This window comes from Perca flavescens, chromosome 8 (assembly GCF_004354835.1).
Source record: "Perca flavescens isolate YP-PL-M2 chromosome 8, PFLA_1.0, whole genome shotgun sequence".
Classification (NCBI taxonomy): Eukaryota; Metazoa; Chordata; class Actinopteri; order Perciformes; family Percidae; genus Perca; species Perca flavescens.
In genome coordinates this window covers 23,725,579-23,746,910 of record NC_041338.1, presented here as the reverse complement: position 1 = coordinate 23,746,910, position 21,332 = coordinate 23,725,579, and the positions used below count along the sequence as shown (strand labels likewise).

The window sequence follows — 21,332 nt, the reverse complement described above, 5'->3', positions numbered from 1 at the left end:
ATGAAAGAATGTCTGTAAAGCCACCATCTTGTATTTGCGATTGTTATCACTGACAAGAACATTTGGCACACTGTTTGGATTGGGATAGTAGCCTTTAGAGGAGGGAGTTAAATTTCAAATAATAAAAAATAAATCTGAAATGGGTAATCTAGCCACTTAAGATAAATTGTATTTACAATTGTATATTTCAGCACAGCGTGGTCTGTAAAGCACAAAATTAGTCCAGTCTCCAAACCTGTATCCTAACATTGTATATAGTGCAAGATGGTGTATGCAACATGTCCAGGATGCTATCTGGACATGCAGCTAGTGATTAAGATTTGATTATGTGATAATGATGTAATGATGACACAGTGATTTTGTGTAGATTATGAACCAAATTCTCATAGAAATAAGGTAAATAAGAGTACTGTTGGTTCATGCATAATCCAAGTATTTTTTGTACCCTGTAGGTCATTCCAAATCATTTCAAAGGGTCACTGTATGCTTAGAATAAAAACTCAAAACAATTTAAGGAATCAAACATCAGAACGTTCTTTACAGTTTAAATGGCTTAAAAATATGAGCATATGTGTTATGTTTTTTTTGTTTTGTTTTTTAACCAAGGTGCACATTTATTATCAGTATTTATTCAGACAGTGCAGTTAGGAAGCATACAGTATATGGAGAAAGAGTAGAGGATACACTGCACAAGACAATGTTAATAAGATTCAGTTATCTGCCAGCAAAGGGCTGTCATACCAAAAGCTGCCCCATCTTGATCTCTTTCCTCTCCTGCTTGTTCATCAGATTAATTTCTGTGTTGCGCATACTAAACTCTCCCACATTTCCAAAATAAAAAAACCAAGATAGCTCAATCTGCAATGAGTGCGGTACTCCAGACAATTTGAGCACCACAGTCAGAGTTTCCCTCTCTATTTACTTCCTCTCCTGCTCCTCGGCTCCCCCTTCTGTCTCCTCTCGGTGGGCATCATTGACCCACTGCTATCAATTCCTAAACACTGTTCTGGTGGTCCAGGTGTGCAGCGTCCATTTCTTTTTATTTATTAGTTAAAAAAAAACAGATGGCAGGATATAAAGCAAGAGAGAGATTGGAAATGACATGCAAGAAAAGTCTCCAGCTGGACATGAACGGGCAATGTTGCTGTTCATGGTCAGTGCCTTAAAGGGGAACTCTGCCGATTTTTTACGCATCAGTGTCTGTTTACAGGTATTGGAGAGCACTACTGCATATGTGAAAAAGTTGGTAGAAGGTTTTTGTGGCTCCAGAGGAAGCTGCAAGAAATCTGATGAATTGTTGCATGTAGGTTGGGGCTGATGAGTATGTTTGAAAACAAAAATATAGTTCAGTTGGAAAGAAGCGCTCCTCATCTCGGCTAGCGGCTCGAGACTACATTAGCCGCTACTAGCATGAAACACCCAAATCTCTGACCAAACTGCCATTGTGAGTCTGACAATGTTATGGAAGTGCAATGCTAAGTTGGTGGAGTACTCTTTTAACCCCTGGGCCACCAGAGCACCCAAGTACCATCCATTCCTCACAATTGCTTGCTGATTTTTTAACCTCAACTTTATTCTCTCTTCAGAGAGGTCTTAAGTAGCATACGGTACTTAATCTCCCTGTAAAATGAAGAGCCTGGTTTTCAGCCAAGTGGGAGAAGTAATCAAAGCATCTGAAGTGCTAACCACCCAAGGGAGAGGTAAGAGGGAGAAATGTCTAACTCTCTTATCAACTCATCATAGAGACAGTGTCCTGCACAGTTGTAAGAGCTACACCAGACCCATCAAAACCCATGCAGTTAGGCTGAATTAAATTGTCTGCAGAAGAGTGATAACATTGCCTAAAGGAGTGTCTGTATTGTGGCATTCAGGGCATTTTGTGTTCACCTGTCTGGTAAAAGACAGCCTGTTTGACTAGTCTATCTCAGTTTCAGTCTTCGTTGATTTTGCTGCTGATGAAAGTTTTTTATGGACTACATTCAAGCTTGGCCTTTTCTTGGTTTGTGCTTGGTTATGTCAAACTCCCAATAGTCAGTTTGGTCTGTATGCAGAAATACAACCCCCCATGTTCTGCTTCCTGTTTCTAAGAATTACCTTCCTCTGAGTTCCCGTCTCTGAAGTTCCTCCTGAATATAAGGAACTTAAAGTAGTGTTCAACAAATCCACCTTCTGGGCACATCACCTCCTCAGAAACCTATGTACTTGCTGCATTCGGGTCTCCATTGTGTTTATAGGCAGTGTTAAGATGAACAGTCAAGGTTAATGCAGTCTCTAATTGGCCAGTCCCCTCTTCTTGCAGGAACCTTCAGAGGTTCCTGGGTTTCAGGCATCCAAAAGACCTCAAACAGCATTTTATCTCAGCCCAGTTTGTGGTCATATGTAGTTGACATTCCAGGTATGGGAGATAAGATGACATGGTAAGATTTCATCAAGCTCAAATGATAAACTGTCTCAGACTTTTCCTTGTTACAGGTCAGTTTGGTAGGATCTGAAACCTCTGCCAGAGAATACAGACAACTTAGCTTGAGAGTTATGCCCATATGAGGCAAAAGTATCTTCAGGACTTGATCTTTGTACTGAACACTTGTGCTTCTTACCTACAGTCAAAGGGTATTTCATTGTGTGCAATTGGACACCTAGCTAACCAGCATTACTTGCAACCTGCACTTAAATCCACTGGTGGCTTCCAACACTTTCTAACAATTAACCTTCCAAAACTGACAATCCACAAAGCAAGCCCAGTTCATAGAGCAACTGGCAAGGTGCGCGGAGGTGAGAAAGTAGGCAGGGTTTGACCTTCTCTCTCAAGCTCTCCTTTTTCATTATTTACACAAGTAACCCTGTCCCTTTTTGTGAATACAACAGTGTGCAACACCAAGAATACCTTTGGGGACAGACTTATGAAAGTGTGCACCCTTATTCCATTGGCACAATTCATTGCGTCATAACTAGAAAGACCCACAAAAAGACAGAGCTCAAGGAGAGAGATCAGTGAGGTACTGCGATGCTACCAGGAGGAGTCTATGATGGCAGGCTTTTTGCCTCGCCTTCCATTGTGGCTCATTTAGACAAGGTAGGACAAATCATTCCACAAACTAGTTGGTTTCAAGCGTATCAAACCTCCTTAAGGTTAGTAGTTAGCCACTTACCCATCAAGTAAACTTGAGAAAGAAAACAAATGTTATGTGAGCTTTACATACTGTATTAACAAAATTCATGTCTCTGCACAAGCAGATTATATTTCAGGATGCACATTCTAATCTGCTTTGTTTCAGTTATTTTATGTAATGATGTCACAATAAGATATGGAGGTACATGATGCAGACTCAACCTTCTGCCTTCTGCCAAACCCAAGATAATGCCAATTCCTCTCTCACAGACCAAGATGAATCCTCATGGCAACTTTGCCTCTGGCAAACAGGCAGTTAACCAACTGGTCTTGATGAAGGTCACTGTCTGATGAACAGAAAAAGAAAAAAAAAGAGAAACGTATGCTTGGGACTCCCGGTATGCAGTTTTGTTTTGTTTGAGCGTTAACTGCAATCATTTGGAAGCATGTTCCAGTTTTATGCCTGGATGTGTGTTTTACTGAATTCTCCATTGTGTTACTACTAGCATTAAGTCATTGATGTGTGTCTTTTGAAATCGAACACACTGTAGAGTAGGGGTGGGGGGGGAATCGATACAGCATAGTATCGCGATATTTTCCGTGGCAATACTGTATCGATACACAGACGCAGAAGTATCGATCTTTTATTATATATGTGTTGGTCAGTTTGTTTGCCTGACAATTCCATTTTGCAGCAATAAAATTTAAGTGAGATGAAAAAACAGAAAAATTTATCTTTTTAGATAAAACAGATGTTGACAAAGTTTCCTTTTGGGGACATAATTTGAAATTGGGAAAAATTTGAAGTTGGAAAAAATTTAATAAATTGCAATATATTGCAGAATATTGCAGTATATTTAAAATCGCAATAATATTGTATCGTGATGATATCATATCGTGAGTGATTTTTCTTCACTCAGTCAAAGTTTCCTGAAGTTCTGTAAAGTTGGGAATATGTGTGTTGGTTGGCCGGCTAATTTGTTGATGCTATAGTTGGGGGTTCACAGTATGTAAATATTCACAAAATACCTTCATCTTGCAAAGAGGATTATTATAGTATTAAAGGGGTGATAGAATGCAAAACCAATTTTACCTTGTCATAGTTTAATAACGACAGTTTGGTGGGTAAATAGGACATACGTTGAACCTCAAAATCCTACTGATACCTTTTTCCTCTGCAAATCTCACAATTTGAAACTGCCTCTGAAAACGGGCAAATCTCAACAAAGCTCATAGTTGACATCAACACAAAAATGCCTTAAATTAAAATAAAAAATTTTAAGTGTTAGCTTTGTAAGACCTTAGGGTAGCTGTGATATACAGTACATGCCATGACGAAATTCAAATATAAATATATGATAGTTATGCCGGCAGCTGGCCCTGAGCCCCGGTAGTCCAGTAACCCAGAAACAGTGACTTTGCCCTGGGTATGGAGCCCAGCAGGCTGCCGCTTTCTCGTCAGACTATGTGGAGCTCCTGAAGTCCGACATGTCTTACCAAATTTGCAATTAGCCATCAATTTTCGTAAAACGGCCCAAATTTGAGCTTTACATAGTTGATTTCTTGCATAATAAAGTCTCAGAAGTGAATTTAATAACGAAATAGCAGACAAAGAATGTATAACATTGCAGTGTCTGAAATATGAGACCTGCTGTCTCGTCTCCAGTGTATGTGGTTCGCTCAACCAATCGGCACACAGCTCATCTAAATATTCATGAGCATACCATATTTGGAAGAAAAGCTCTTGTTCCAAATAGGGCCATATTCACAGGGTAGTTAAGGGCCCATAGAATAGCACTCGGGCCATTTTCAGCCCAACCAATGTTACATACCCTATTAGGAGACCTTAAGGAACAGTGTGAAATACCCTATATCAGTGGTTCCCAACCTGGGGTCCGAGGACCCCTCAGGGGGCCGGCAAAGATCACAGGGGGTGTGCAAGTCTTTATCTGGTTTGAGGTTGAGGTAAAAAAAAAAAAAAATTGCACATGTTAAACAAATTATGATAATACACTAGAATATATAATGTATACAAAAGTATACATCTCGAGAGTTTTCTTCGACATAAGGGGGCGCCAAGGAAAAAAGGTTGGGAACCACTGCCCTATATAATCATTGTATCACCCCTTTAAATCCAAAAGCTTGTCTCATTTAAAGATGAACTATACTGTAGATAACTTTTATAAGTAAAAAAATAATTCAGAAAAAGCACATCCAAATCCAATTATTTAAAGAGATCTACTGTCAGCAGTTACATAAGTTTGGGCCAATTTCAAGTTTTGGCTGCTCATTCTGCAGCAGTGATGTATGTTAATGGGAATGCAGTCCAATACAATAGTATAACATTATAACATTATTAATAACATTTTGTAGATTTTTGCACAATTTTTGGAGATAAGTAAAATCGCGCAATAACCAATGTCCACGCAGTTCTCATCCTAGGGACAAATATGTAAGAAGGCTGAGGAGAATTAAAAGACATGTTCAAGATAACAGGAAAGTAGCAACTAAACAGCGTACGATGTAACTTCTAAGTTTGAATTAAGGTAATTTTAACATTAGTGTAGAATCCAAAATACTTCCACATGCTGCTATTCAGATGCTTCAATGTCATGATTATCCAATCAGCACTGCTGTACTCGTTAGTGTACTCAAGCTGATAGTGAATTTTAAGAGCGCCCTCATCTGGCAAACTACTGTAATTCCAACAGGTCAGGAACAGTTTGAATATGAAAAAATATCCACTTTCAAACAAATGTTTGAATTTGGAATAAAAAGTGACAGCATTAACAACTTACAATACAGTCATAGTTTAAGCAGTGACGCATCAGGATGAGACCACGGTGTGTGCATGATCACCAAAATCACACAACCAGATAGTAGAACAACTTAAACATTAACATAAACATTCTGTACATTTACATTTCTTTGTAATCAAAGTAAGTTGTGTACTGTTACACTGTCTACTGCAACTGAGATGTAACAACCCATAGGTTATTTGATTCAAGGTAAAAAAAAAAAAAAAAAACGAGCTTACTTGTCAATCTTAGAAACTATTCTTGGCATGTTTGTCCATTAATCTGGTTTCTTTGTGTGTTTTGATTCAGTGCCACAAAGCTCAACTGGATGCAATGTGATGTTTTTGAAACAAAAGCAGCGTACAGTAGCTAGTAGTAGTAGGGAAACAAATATTTCAATATATCATTTCAAAAATAGCCATTGTCATACATAGTTGTGTTATATTCATGTCTCCTATTAACCTGTAAACTCAATGACTGTTGTTCCCCAGGTTTATCTCTTAATGTCAGTTTACCCTTTTTTAAATGGATTTTTCTGTTAGAATAATTTCAAAAAAGCATAATGTAAAAATAAAAACATGACAATAACTTAGTTTAAAACATCGTCCTTTGTAACTCCTCAACCCAATCTGCAAAATCTACAGAACAGAACCCATTTAAGGAGGTCCAATAATGACAATAATTGTCTGTAACAAACCTCAGCTTGCATTACCTAAAAGGAAGTAATGGTGCTCACTGTACTATTGCTGCTACCTGGATGCAGTGCAGTAATAATATGAGCCTATTACTCTTTTAAGATATTTTTTTTTGGGTAATGACTTGATATTTTGCAATAGCCCCAGAAATTTATAATTTTTCAATTTAAAGAATGCATGATGCTCAATTTACTCCTTCTGAGATGTGGTTACACATCATTCATACCACTCATGCATTTAGGATGATGTTGGACTAAAATGTAGATTATACCTGCAGTGTTTAGAAGGTGCACATAACCATAGCAACTCATAACACAATCTTACATATTGGCCAGCACAATTATTACTGTTTGTCACACATCTTTGAGTAGAGCTGGAAGGTCAGTGTTTTCAATTACAGATTGTATTGCTGATACCTAGTATCAGATACTTGATCATGACATCACTGGTGCCAGTGAACAGAGTTAACCTACTGCAGGCCACATGAACTTATAACTGCACTGTTATTACCTCAGTCAGATGGTGGGGCTGCAATTATATTAAAGTCAATCAGGGAATAAGTGAGATGTATAACAATTTCTCAAAAGCATATTAATATAGTCTTTACAATAAAAAATTTTTTTTCTGTAGACTGAATGTTTTAGAAATAGCCCATTCTACTTGCTGTGAGAGAATAACGGAAAATAGTATACATCTTGTTGTTTCAGCCCAGGGGGTAATTCTTTGTAGAAAATGGTTGTTGGTGTAACCTCCAAATCCAAACAGAATATATCTGGAACATTTTTGGAGTTAAGTTTTTAATCACGGTATTTCATGGAAAACTAAAAATGATTTCCTTTTTTGTATGTAAAAGGAGATGGCTTTAAATTTGGAATTTAAGGAATACTTTGACATTTTGGGAACTATACTGCTTTCTTCCCAAGAGTTTGATGGAAGATTAACTGTTACAGTAAATATGAAGCTACTGCCAGCAGTGGGTTAGCTTATCCTAGCACAAAGACTGGAAATGGGGAAACAGCTAGCCTGTCAAAAGATTAAAAAACAAACCAATCAGAAACTCTGAAGATCACTAATCATCATGGGGGTTATTTGCCAGACTATTAGCAGTCACTTCCTGGAGTCTCGTCACCATGAAATTGCCAGGCAACTAGTGGAGACACAGGTACAAACGTTTTTACACTTCAGTTTTTTGGACAAACTCAACAAACAAGATATGTAAGGGATAATGTAGAGCAAGACGGTCATTATTGCTAATAGAACCCCTCCAGGCTGATGCAAGACCCATCCCGCTTATTACACGGCTTATTCCACGGCACATTACGCAGCTTATTACACGGCTTATTACACGGCTTATTACACGGCTACTCATACCCAGGTTACCTGCCTGCATCCTGGTTGGGACAGGTAACTTTACCGCTGATGAGCATGGCTCTCTGGCGGAACCAGGCCGCCCGGTGATTGAGCTAACCATGGAGCTCAATCAAAACTCCGTCCATAGCAATGGTCTGTTATAAAGAAAAAACAGACCATAGAATGCTGTGATTGACCAATCAGAAAACAAGTATAAGACAAGGCCGTGTAATAAAGCGTGTTAATTAGCAATCATTAGAGGTGCTTGTCACTACCCATTGCCATTGTCACTAACTATTGCCTATTTGTCATGAAAACTAGCCTACAAGTTAATTTAGCTGAACAGTGTGATTGTTGTCATTATCAAACATATATGCTGTAACACAAAGATCTATCCAGCATATGACTATGCACAAACTGTACAGATACCAACATTATGGAAATCATGAAATGTTATATATTTATGATTAGTAAATTACTTTATATTTTATTCAACATACACAGTACAGACCATGTACTCCTCTCTGGTTTAAACACACCTTGCATCAATAATGATAATAATAACCGTGTTCTGGCAGACACACTGATGATGAGTAATGTGAAGGAAAATGCAGGGAGGTCAAATTATGTAGTAAATTTAAAAGGTCAAATCTGTGGTTCTCTGTTTGACATTATATGAACAGTTACTAATAGTCAAAGAGTGTGTATATGTGGTTTGTCTGCTCTTTGTCTTTCCTTATTATGATTGTAAACAAGGGATTCAACCAGTCTAATTTAGTTTGTAATGTTCATTTTAACACAAACCAAAAAAGCTTAGTCTTTGTTATTTGCACAATCTCTTCTGTAATTAGCGATTTTTCAAATCTATTTTGAGCAATTCCAAATAAACCTTTTCCTTTCCAATATATTGCTCCCCTCATTTTCTTCTTAGAATTTATTTCCACTGAAATGTTCCTGTCTTTCAGAGCTTTCTTTTTTTTTTTTTTTTTTTTTTGCTATGCTTTTCTCTCTCTGCTTTATGCTCTTTTTGCTCTGTATCTTTTTTTGTCTCCTCTCTCTGTCCTTCATTCTCTCTTTCCTTTTTTCTTTGGCTGCTTTTCATTCTGTTTTCTTTCATTGTTTTTCTTTTCTTTCTCGCCTAGGGACCCCATTTTTTTTCTCTTCCTCTATTCAGGTTTTCTTTATTCTCTTTTCTGAATAGTTGTGGTACTTTAAGGGGAAGGGGAAGGCGAGGGAGAGGGGAGGGAGGTTAGTTTCAGTCAAAGCTGCAGAACAAAACTTCCTCCCACACCACATGCAGTGTCTCTTGGAATGAGTTTGTCACTGACTTGAAGACACACTCCCACTCCTGTGTATACCACCATGGATGACAACCCTACAGTGAATTGGTATTAGGCCAAAAGACACACACATGTTCTATAGTGATGATTGTCCTCTTAAATATCAATGGGGCATGTTATGAAGAGCCTCTGTGTCCCAGTCTCTGTTTGTGGTTAAGCGGTGTTAGTTCAGTGTGCAGTATCACATGGTGACACATGATGTGGTGGTGCGTTAAACCTACCACAGCTGTGTGTGAATACGATTATCTCCCAACTGAGGTGCGTAGAGGGAGGCATTTGTGCTTCACAAGAACATCTTCATCACTGCGGGGAAATGACAGGCTACCTTACAGGAGGCAGCCCCATGTCGAGGCGCTCTACCTCCTCAACGGCTTCGGTCTCAGTGGAACTCCACTCAGATAAGCACGAGCGTAGTCCACGAGTAAATCAAAAATAATAAAATCATAAGTCAGTTTACAAATTTGATGACGCACTGTAGCTGTTGATGTGGAAATGGCAAAATAAGATGTGGGGGCAAAAAATCCATTACTACTCTCCTGAAAGACAAAACCACGGCAGCCAGTTAATCTGTAGATATCATGACAGAAATCATTCCTCTTTCTTTATGATCGTAAAAAGACTACAGCCTCCTGCACCCATGCTTTCCATCTCACAGTCACACACACACTCACACATTCTGTCCATGACAATTTAATGCATGACTCAATGGCATTGAAAGTGGGTTGGATAAATTGGAAATGATTAAAAATGCAGAATTGACAGGGAAACCGATAAAACTTTCCCTCTATAAGTAAGAACCAAAAACCAGCATGATGGAATGGCAGGCTTGAAGGGGAGAGAAAGGTGAAAGACAGATGAAAGTGAAGAGAGATAAAAGCCGGAGTGAGGAGGGTGTGGGATAAAGCAGGAGGAAGGGAGGCAGAGATGAAAGCAAAATGAGAAAGATAAGAACAGAGTGAGAGAGACAGAGAGGGAAACGGAGGAAGAGATAGATAGTGTACAGAGCAGAGAGAGAGGTAACCATGGAAACAGGAGGAAGGTACAAAAGAAGAGATAGACAAAGGGTTTGATTTAAAAGAATGAAACTTGGACGAAAGAAAAGTAATTCCGACTGAAATTTGTTACCGGGAGGTGGAGGAATAATACAAAGGAGTGACGGCCATAGAGGGACAGTGGCTGTGTCCCCACTGTCTGTTGTGTGTGGTCGCCTCTAACCAGCATGTAAGGCACTCCAGAGACCTCTAGTGTTAATAGGCTTCTGAGGTTCATTGTGGGCCTCACCTTGACTAAATCTGTGGCCATTTCACTATAGAAACACCTGCATGATCGCGTGTTTCCTTTTATGTACGTCGGTCTGTCGCACAAAGATTTCAGCACCTATAGAGAGAAAATATGGGAAGACTGTACAGTATATTTTCTAAGCACACTTTTTTCATGAATCACATAGCAGGAAGAGACTTCAGAGCGACTAAAATAGGATAAAGTACCTTGGTGATATTCCTCTCCCACCTTACTTCAATGAAAAACTGCATTCCTGATAAGACGATATGAGTTCTCCGTGGTCCTACATTGTGTTTGCTGACTTATTGAATGAACTTGAGGTGCATGTTGAATTCTGTGCTGTTGACTATCCTTTCCCGTTGAATAAATGCAATGTGCCCATATATTAGGATTCATATTTGTATATCTATATAGAGTTACAGACAGACAGAGGGTTTTTATTCTGTGGTTTTTGAGTCTCTTGTGGCTATCCCTCTTTCTCCCTTCCCCCTCTCTGTTTTTCTCTCCTCTCTGTCTTTCTATTTCGTCCTCTGTCTCTGTTTCTCTCACTCTCTCCCCCTCCCTCCCTCCTCCCTTTTTCTCTTGATCTCTCTCTCCTCTCTCTCTTGCTCTCCCATGCCCCCCTCTTTTCTCGCTCTCTCTCTCCCTTCTCTTTCTCTTTTTCCTTCCATAGCTCTCTGTCTCACTCCCTCGCCCCCCTCTCTGTTCCTTTTATATCCTCCTTGCTGAATGCTCTTCTCCTCTCCTCCCTCAACTCTGTCTTTTCTCCTTTATATTCAGTCTTTTTTTTTTTCAAGCTCTCCCCACACTCCTTTCTCCAGTGTTGTCTCCAAGCAGAGCTATTTCATTGCTAATATTCTGTCTTTCCATTTAGTACCCGCACTTCAAAATGGGGAAAATAATCTTTTATTTAGGTTTAGGTTTTTTGCTTTGGCCATCTCTGCATCCTGTCTTGCGGTGTGCGTAAGAATGATTTGTTGAGTGAATTTAAGACTTGATTTGTTTAAATATACGGGGGGGGGGACAAGCAGACATGGAAAGCATCAATATTGAAACAAATGCAGAATATGCTGCAGATTCATGTTTGTTTATTTGCTTGAAGTTGCAAGCGATGCACCTATAGTCTACCTTGTCTAATCATGTATGCCTCACATTTAAAGTTGTTCTCCCTCGCGGCAGTGAGTGAGGCAATACTGATAAAGACTGAAGCTTTGTTTTTTTCAGTTTGTGTTCTCCTGTCTGTGTGTCCAGTCTGTTCTTACTGACCTTAATGGAAGAAGCTGGAGGCGTGCGACTAGGGTGTGGCTGCTTTTATACAGTTTTGCTATATTCCATCTGCATTGCTTAGATTCAAGCTGTGTGATTGTCTGTTCTGTGCTTAAGAAAAATCCTGCTGTGCTTTTTTTTGTGAAAGCTTAATTACAACAGCTAATCATGCTTGAGACGTACTATTATATCAGCATGCCATTCAGAGGTGAGACTGATCTAGCACTGGAAATAACAGAAGGTGTGTGGGCTTGCTGCATTATAGACACAGGTCTGAGAGCAACAGCCGGCTAAAACATTATCGGTCCAATAACTCAAAGTTCAACACACAGAGCAAAGTGGTTCCCCTTCTTTTTGCGTTTCTGATCAGAAGAAAATCCTCACCTGAATGCACCAGCTATAACAACCCTATACACAAACCTACACACTCATAGCTTGCCTGACAGTGAAAGGATGTTGAATTATAGCCATCACCTAGCACAGCGACTCAGACACAGTCAGGGCAAACTCAGGCTATATGCAACCTGTCACTGGGCTGGATGAAGAAACAACACTGACAATGTGAGCTCACTAAACGTACAGCAGGAGGAGTGTGTGTGAATATATATAGAGAGACTGACCTACAGCTGATACACAACTGAGTTTTTCCAGTATATTGTCAATTACATTTCTCAGAACGTGTGCTCACATTTGTTTAAACCAGAAATAAAGAAGAAGAAAGAAAACAGGGAGTTGTCATCAATGAGTCCACTGCAGGTTTATGATCCATTGAGCTTGTCTCAGGGGTCAAACAGACAGCTGATAGCTGAATATGTCCCCCCCCCTTCTCTCTCTTTCTCCCTCCCTCCCTTCCTTTCTATCCTGCACTCTTCCTCTTGCTAAAAAAAAAAAAAGGAAGAAGTTATAACTTTGACCTATATCATAGAGAGGATGTGTCACTGCACTGTATGGTTGTCTTCCCATAGATAAACAAAGCACAGAACCAGGCCGAGTTTTCGCAAACGGACGAAAAGTCGTCGGTAGAAATATAGTAAGTCATACGGACACCCGTGTCAGAAGTGTGTTGTTTCAGGGCTGTGGGGAACTGAAAGCGTGTTGGTGTCAGTGGTGTGTGTGCTTGTCACTGATCTCAGACATCAGACAAATGCGCACACGCCACCGCGCACAAACGCACATTTGAAATCTCAGTTGAGGGTTAGTACACTTGAGAGCAGGGCAACGGTTTAAATCCCTTACTCTCTCTCTTTCGCATATGCTCATAGGAACCTGTATAATCTAAGAACTGAAATGTTACGCTTATTATCCACCGTAGCCTTTCCCACTATTAGTTTTCCGTAGCCCCCAATACACACACACGAAAATGTACCCAAAGTAAATGGACAAGTGAGCAGGTTTTTTGCTGTTATGAAGATTCAGGCCTGGAAAGGAGCCAGTGTATTTCTTCCCCAAACTTTTGTTGTCTGTGTCTTTTTCATTTTCCCCATAGGCTAGTTCTGTGTTGTTTTATGTACGTGTCCCTTGTTGTTTCTTCCATGTGGTTTCTTTGTCTTTCAGCCTCTTATCTCTTTGTTTCTTCCCTTGCTCTCCTTCTATTTTCTCTCCCATTCTCTCCCTCGACTTCCTGCTATCTCTCCCCCTCACTCACACCCTCACTCAATCTCTTTCTCTCTCCCTCCCCTCCTTCCCTGCCTCCCTCGCGCTCACTCTCATTCCCTATCTCTCCCTCCTCCCCCCTCCGCTCCCCTTTCTCTCTATCTTTCTCATTCTCGCAGCACTCCCAGCCGCTGATGATTGATCAAGGTTTTCAAGGTTTGCCCTTTCCTGTTATTTAGTAGGAAATGTTTATGCACAGTCCTCAGCCTTACAGTCACAATTGGCATGTGTCCACACAGTTTTTGTCTCGCTTGCCTGCACCTATACATACATTTCTCAAATGCACTTTTTTTTTTATTTTTCTCCCCAAACATTTTGTTTTTCATTATGTTTACTAGTTAAAAGGGGTAAGGTAAGCTCTGGTATAATAGAATACCTGTCTAATTATCAGGATCATCTTCAGTGCCGACTACTTAAGCACACAACCTGTACTTAGCCCGCAGGTACTCTGCCGCACTGTTTCTCAACACAGCCTGAAAGAAATCTGGAAGTTCAATAGTTAATGTCTTCCCTTGCTGTTTTTCCTTTTCCTCACTCTCTCCGTCTCTCTATCTCCTTTCCTCTCTCCATTCCCTTTGCTCTCACACCCCCCTCCACTCTTCCCCCCCACCTCCACCTCCTCCTTCTCTTCTTCATTCTGCACCCCCCCCCTCCCCTTTCCCTTTTCTCTTGCTGATGGACTCTTCTTTTTTATTTTCAAACTCCACCATCCCCCTTTTTTTCTTCTCTCTTTTTCTCTCTCCTTCTTTCCTTTCACTGAATTTTTTTTCAACGCTCCCTCTATCTCTCTTCCCATCCCCACCCCTCCCCTCTCCACCACTCCCCCTCAGCTCTTTCTTTTCTCTCTTTTATTCTATTCTTTCTCTTTCTTTTGCCACATCCTTTCTTATGCCTCAGCCCCCCCCCCCCACCCCCCTCTCCCTTTCCTTCTTCCTCCTTTTTGCTGCATTCTCTTCTTCCCTCCCCCACCCCGACTCTTTCCTCTCTCCCTTTTTCTTTCTGTCTCTCCCACCACCCCTACCCCCCTCCTCGTCCTCTTCCTCCACTCAGCTTCACTCCCCCTCCCTCTGCTTCTTTCTTCCTTATTCTTTCTCCCCCATGTCTGTCTCCCTCCCTCCCTCTCCTAACTGCTTTTCTCTCCTTTCTTTCTCCTTCTCTTTTCTTTTGTCACTCATTTTTTCTTCTGTATTTCTCAGACAGTATACTTCAGGCTGCCTCAATAGTTAATTAGTTTGAATCTAGAAATAATGGCAGCAAACTGCACAGTCTTTGGAAACTTAAAATTTTAGCATTTCTCAGACATTATCTGTCAGACTGTTTTGCTGCTGACAGACGCACCTCCACCCATAGTCTCGCTGAGTGTTTTTGCGTGTTGTGAAAGTGTGTACGTGCCTCTATGTGTGCCTGCATACATACATATATATAAACATGTTTGTGAGTGCGTAAATTCACATATATCTGTGTGCACGTACAGAGAGAAACTACTGATTAGATTGTATAAGTGTTTGTGCGTTTGAGCACACGCTCATAAAAAAAGGAAATGCAAAGTATAAAGTGTGATCAAGAAAAGATAGAGCTTGTGTCTCTCTGTGTGCCTTCAAGAGAAATGTGTGTTGAAGGGTCATGCTGAATTGTATGTAGTGAGAAAGGGAGATAAGATATGTGTGTGTGTGTGTGTGTGTGTGTGTGTGTGTGTGTGTGTGTCTGTGTCTGTGTGTTTGTAAGAGAAAAGAGGAGAGAAAGAGAAGTGAGATGGGAAGGAGAGGGTGGGAGGAAGAGAAAGAAATGGGGTGATGATGTGTGTGTGTGTGTGTGTGTGTGTGTGTGTGTGTGTGTGTGTGTGTGTGTGTGTGTGTGTGTGTGTGTGTGTGTGTGTGTGTGTGTGTGTGTGTGTGTGTGGTGGGGTGGAGGGGGGCAGGCACAGTCAGTTCTGATAACAGCAACAGTAGGAGGAGGATGAGCCGTGGGACCGCCCCACTCTCCTACAGATATAAATAGGAGGTGGATTTTTTTACTCCACTCATTTCTCCTGAAGGATGAGATCCCTGAAACACCTCAAACATCACTCCAGGAACAATGTGGTGAGTTTGTAACCAAAAGATGGAGAAAGATGTGTTGCTGCTATGGGTTAGAGGGGGTTGGTGGTTACTTGTTTGGCAGTTTGTTAGTGAGGTATTTAGACTCTTGTCTGTTTGTGAGTGTAAGAGGAAGCAAGATTACTTTTTACATTCATATGAGTACCGCAGTGGGTAACATCTTTAAAAAAAAAGATAAGAGTTGTATTTCTATCTCTGCCGCACGTTTTCTGCTGCTGCTCTAATTGTTTGTCCTTAGGTGTCTCTCAGATGCAACTTTAAATGTGAAAGTACGGACTCTCGCAATTACTACCCTACCTTCTCTTTCTCCTTGTCATTTGTCTTTTTCTCTTTCATTTTGTCAGCCTTTCATTTTGCTGTGCTTTTTCTTCTCTCTCCGGCTCCCCTCCTTCCCTCCCTCCCTCCTTCCACTCTTTCTCTCTCTCTCACTCACTCACTCCACTCACTCACTCACTCTGTCTTTCTGTCTCTCTCCGCCCCCCCCCTCACACATCCCCTCCCTCTCCTTTTCCTTTCTCTCTTCCCTCCTCACATGCTCACTCAATCTCTCCTTCCCCTTCCCTCCCCTCCCTCTCCTCCCCTCTTTCTTTATCTTTCAGCCCCTCCATCTCATTTCTCTGTCTCCCTCCCTCCCTCCCTCCCTCCCTCCCTCCACTCCTCCCCCGCCCACAGCTCTTTCTCCTTCTCTCCATACCTCCCTCCCTCTCTTTTCTCTCTCACACACACACACACACACACACGCTTTCAAATACACACCCAGTCTCTTTCCTTTTCTTTCTCACAAACACACAGTCTGTCTCTGTCTGACTACTTTAAAAGCAGTAATTATAAATGACGTGGTTATCAGGGCATCCAGGTCTACTCCCCTCTCCCAACACACACACACGCATACACACACACACACACACACACACACACACACACACACACACACACACACACACACACACACATACACCTTTATTCCTGCTTTATCTCCTCTTATTTTTCCCTTTTCTACATCCACTGTTTCTCTCAGTATTGTGTCAGTAAAGGAAGCAGATCTTGCTGGTGAGTATGGCACAGAATGAAGACTAGTGTGTAGTCTGAAAAGAAAGTAGGGGTCAGAGCTTCTCTCTATACATTTTCCTACTGCTCAGATCCATGCTGAGAAATAACCTAAAACCAGTGGCCTACAATACTCGCTTCTCCTTTACCACGGACAAACAGTTTGGTTGTACCACAATTTCTTCCTCATAGTTTCACTGTTCCGCTTTTACAAGCGCCAGGGTAAACATGTGCATGTGGGTCTGAAACACTTCCGAACCATACAATTATGTTAGCGAGTCTTATGCATCGGTCTGGAATACAGAATGAGCTCGAAGCTCAATTGAATGTCTGTTATGGATATGAGACTGCCTGCCGGCATATATCATCTTGTTAAGGAAGCCCAGTGTGGCAGGCATTATAAAGTCAGCTACGGCGTGTGTAGAGCTGAGACACTTTGCTCCTCGTGAATGTGACAGACAGAACCAGCGATGAGCTGACTTTGGTCAGCCAGGCTGCCCCGGGACCCCACAGGAAGAGCTGAGGACAGTCCACGGAAGTCAACTTCCTGGCTGGACCTGCATCCCTTGTTGTGTTCTTTATTATTCTAAAGCCTGTCAAGGAAGGAAGCGGGGTGCTAACATAGATCTGCCTTATCTCCTCAATCAAATGTTTTGTGGATTCAGAGCAAAGAAACAACGGCATAGTACGAATGCGGTGCTCACAGAGTAACCCTGAAAAACATTGTCTTAATTCTCTTCTGGAGCCCCGGGAGTCGCTGCTGGTGTCAGTCTGGATTTAAAAAAACAAAATCATATGATAATTTCAATATTCTGGCAACACAAAACCTTTTGTTTGTATTACAGTAATAGCAAAGTTACCAATAGCATAAGGCTACAATGGGGAAAGGTTATATAAGCCAGGATTTGTAACAAAGGAGTAATAAAAAACACAGAAACATATTATTTCTTCAAGTACATTTTTTAAAACTTGTATGTTCAATGTGTTTTCTTCTAGGAGGAGGAGAGTAGCCGCTTGTTGCGGACCTACCCCAAGATGACAGAGGGCCACGTGGATGTGGGCACGCAGACGGAGCCTGTGGTGGTGCTATCTCTGGCTCAGGCTGCCGTTCTTGGCCTCATCTCCCAGAATGAAATCTTTGGAGCCACTATTGCTCCTAATGGCTTTTACAAGGGGGAGCCCAGAGAGTGCCCCCCTCCTCCACCTGAGGCAATGGAGTATGAGTATGCAGATCAGCTAATAGGGGCCAACGGGGACTACCTAGCTGAGCCCGCTGGGGAGCCGGAGCCTCAGCCCCACTGCAGTGAGAGAAAACGGCCTGGGCCCCGTGGGAGGACAAAGAGGCCCAGGAGTGAGGAGGGTCACCCACACAAAGTAGCAAGTCCACAGGCTCAGGTTAAAGGTGAACGGCTTGAGTCTGATACCCCTCCTTCCTGCATTCACATGAACAGTAGGCGAAGTCCTGGCAAGTCAGAGGATCCAGTCACCCAACAAGGTTCTCTAAAAGAGGAGCAGGCCTGCAGAAACTGTCTCTCATGTGTGAGCGATACACCCAGGTCACAAACAGATAGACAGCCAGAACAGGAAGAAGAAGAAAACACTGGTAGAGAAAGAGAAAGGAAGGAAGAAGACTTGGTGGTGGAGGAAGAAGAAGAGGAAGAGGCACTAAACCTCAAGACAAGTGGTGACACTGGCAGTCCTCTGGAGAGCCGCTATTATGAGTCCAATGAGGTGGCCTACGAGTCCGCTGACATGGCCCTGCCAGGAGAGTATGAGGAGAACGGCCAGGCCATGCTGTGGTCAGACCCAGAGGGCCTTGCCAGGCGAATGCAGATCGACCGGCTGGACATTAACGTACAGATCGACGAGTCTTACTGCGTAGATGTGGGAGAGGGTCTGAAACGCTGGAAGTGCCGCATGTGTGAGAAGTCATACACATCCAAATACAACCTTGTCACTCATATTCTGGGCCATAACGGAATTAAGCCCCATGAATGTCTACACTGTGGAAAGCTCTTCAAGCAGCCGAGTCACCTCCAGACTCACCTGCTCACCCACCAGGGAACCAGACCTCACAAGTGCACCGTTTGTGAGAAGGCCTTCACGCAGACCAGCCACCTGAAGCGGCACATGCTGCAGCATTCGGACGTCAAGCCCTACAGCTGCCGCTTCTGTGGCCGCGGCTTTGCCTACCCCAGCGAGCTGAGAACCCACGAGAACAAACATGAGAACGGTCAGTGCCATGTCTGCACCCAGTGTGGTCTCGAGTTCCCAACCTACGCCCACCTGAAGCGTCACCTGGCCAGCCACCAAGGCCCGACCACATACCAGTGCACAGAGTGCCACAAGTCCTTTGCGTACCGCAGCCAGCTGCAGAACCACTTGATGAAACACCAGAACGTGCGGCCCTACGTTTGCCCCGAATGCGGCATGGAGTTTGTCCAGATCCACCACCTCCGACAACACGCTCTCACTCACAAGGTACTGGCAGCGCACACTTAAGGCATTTAAAACTAAATGATGTGCCTTCGTCTACCAGAATATGCTGGCCTAATGCAACAGCAGATACTAAACCTTTATTTAAAATAGAAAAAGTATTTTAGCTTCACTCAGTCAGAGTTTTGTATGAATCCTGTATGAAATGGGAGGGTATATTGCACACTTGTTCCACAGCCTTTCCTCCAAAACCAGTTGCTTTGTAAACATAGCCTTCAAAGACCTTGAGTTTTTTTGTTTGGCTCAACCCCCCACTTGCATGTGTTTTGTGTTGTGTGTCGTTTGCACAGCTACTTCCCTTTGTGTCTGATGAATCACCCTGGTCTTTTCTCCATTTCATTATATAGTCTGTTTTATTCGCTAGGGAAAATTTTTTTTTTTTTCATGGCATTTGCTTTTGAAAAATATTTTAATAATTGTTAAAATACATTTTTTTTTCTACCATTGTTAGACTTTATTCACTTTGTCTTTCAACACTGGAATCTACATGTGTTGAATCAAAAGCCTTGTGTGTTCTCCCTGTGACTCATTGTTTATTTTCCTCTAAACTATATATATCTAGCCAAATTAATTATTAATTTGATTTAATTTAATTAATTTAAATGCCCAAACACTTTTTTGTTTCTACAGGGTATGAAAGAATTCAAGTGTGACGTCTGTGCCAGAGAGTTCACCCTGTCTGCCAACCTGAAGAGACACATGTTGATTCATGCCAGTGTGAGGCCCTTCCAGTGCCACGTCTGCTTCAAGACCTTTGTCCAGAAGCAGACCCTTAAAACGCACATGATTGTCCACCTGCCGGTCAAGCCTTTCAAATGCAAGGTGAGTGAAACAAGTGTAGATTTACTTCGAGAACAAACTGGGTCCCAATGGGACAGAGCGGGGAAGGGGTACTGACTAACTGTCCTCTTGTCTCTCAGGTGTGCGGAAAGTCTTTCAACAGAATGTACAACCTCCTCGGCCACATGCACCTCCACGCCGGCAGCAAGCCCTTCAAGTGCCCTTACTGCACCAGCAAGTTCAACCTGAAGGGCAACCTCAGCCGACACATGAAGGTTAAACACGGCATCATGGACACCTCAATAGACGGACAAGGTGAATATCTCCATCGATTGTCCTTAATTACACTCTCTGCTTTGAAATAGATGAAACTCCTTGATGACATTTGAGTTTGTCGATGGGTTACGTGTGGTAAATTTCCTAGTGTGACTGCTCCGTGGGCTTCATGTTGCATTATTGTCACTCAGTCTACCCCTAATGCACTTTGACTCAGCATGTACTGTAATCGAGTGGCCAAGTGTTTTGATGTTTCTCTGTCACTCCCTCCCTGTGTGTTTAGTAAATATAGCAGTGCCTGGATTAGACATGTCTGTCTTTATCAGTAGAGACTGATACTGAGGCAGGGGAGGAGGGACAATCTACTGGCTGTCCTCAATGAGGCCGTGTGTCTTTAGGAAGAGCTCTGTATGCGTGTGCTGTTATGGACAGAGTGGGATCATATGTGTGTATTTGCTTCCTTCATCAGAACCACCCCAAGACACAGATGGCCAGGAGGACTACGAAGAGGAGAGCTTTGAATTCAGCGAGCGAGAAAACCGAGCTAACAACAACAACACACCAGACATTGCTAAACTATCTCAAATGGAGTATTACAGCACCTATGGGAAGGGCGCAGGGCGCTTCAGCACTGCGTGAATTATTGAAATGACCCAAAATTGAAAATAAGTTTGAACTTATAAAAATTGATTGTTTTTTTTGTGTTTGCTTTTAAAGGCATTGTGCTTGGGTTGTTCTTTGAGTGTGCAAAGAAACCCAGCAAACTGCACATTCATATGCACTGGAATCACTCGTAATGCTACAGAATTTGGAAATGTACGCTTCTAACTTTATTACATATTTTGCATCTCTAAAACACTGAATAAATATTATATTTTAGAAAAGTGGACCATCTAAAAGTGGAGCATTTAAGTTAAAAAAATATCTTTATAAATACATAGATATTGTCAGTTGCCTAAAAACAGGATTATCTGAGCTGGATTTAAAAAGAACATTTTAAGCATAAAAGCATATGGTGATGTTATACTGTACTTGCTCATTCAGACAATCCCGGTCTCTCTCAGTCTGCTGGGGTAAACTAATGTGAAGGGAACAGTTTATTTCACTTGCCAAAGCTTATCAAGTTGCAGAGGTTAATGATTCAC

The 21,332-nt window shown here is 41.8% G+C and overlaps 1 protein-coding gene across 1 annotated transcript; it reads left to right on the top strand.

The window, feature by feature from the left end:
• Positions 1 to 15,515: 15,515 nt before the first annotated feature.
• znf710a (zinc finger protein 710a) lies at positions 15,516 to 21,162 on the top strand. The gene is made up of 5 exons (XM_028584545.1): positions 15,516 to 15,573; positions 17,632 to 19,116; positions 19,762 to 19,953; positions 20,052 to 20,226; positions 20,657 to 21,162. Exons 1-5 carry the CDS (start codon positions 15,529 to 15,531, stop codon positions 20,824 to 20,826), a joined length of 2,067 nt encoding a protein of 688 aa, XP_028440346.1. The 5' UTR covers positions 15,516 to 15,528; the 3' UTR covers positions 20,827 to 21,162.
• The last annotated feature ends 170 nt before the right edge of the window (positions 21,163 to 21,332 follow it).

Bases quoted from the DNA above. Each gene is read 5' to 3' on its own strand.
- znf710a (XM_028584545.1), top strand. From the start codon at position 15,529: ATGAGATCCCTGAAACACCTCAAACATCACTCCAGGAACAATGTG. The intron at 19,117-19,761 runs GTACTGGCAGCG...TTGTTTCTACAG, and splicing joins AACACGCTCTCACTCACAAG to GGTATGAAAGAATTCAAGTG. The intron at 19,954-20,051 runs GTGAGTGAAACA...CTTGTCTCTCAG, and splicing joins TCAAGCCTTTCAAATGCAAG to GTGTGCGGAAAGTCTTTCAA.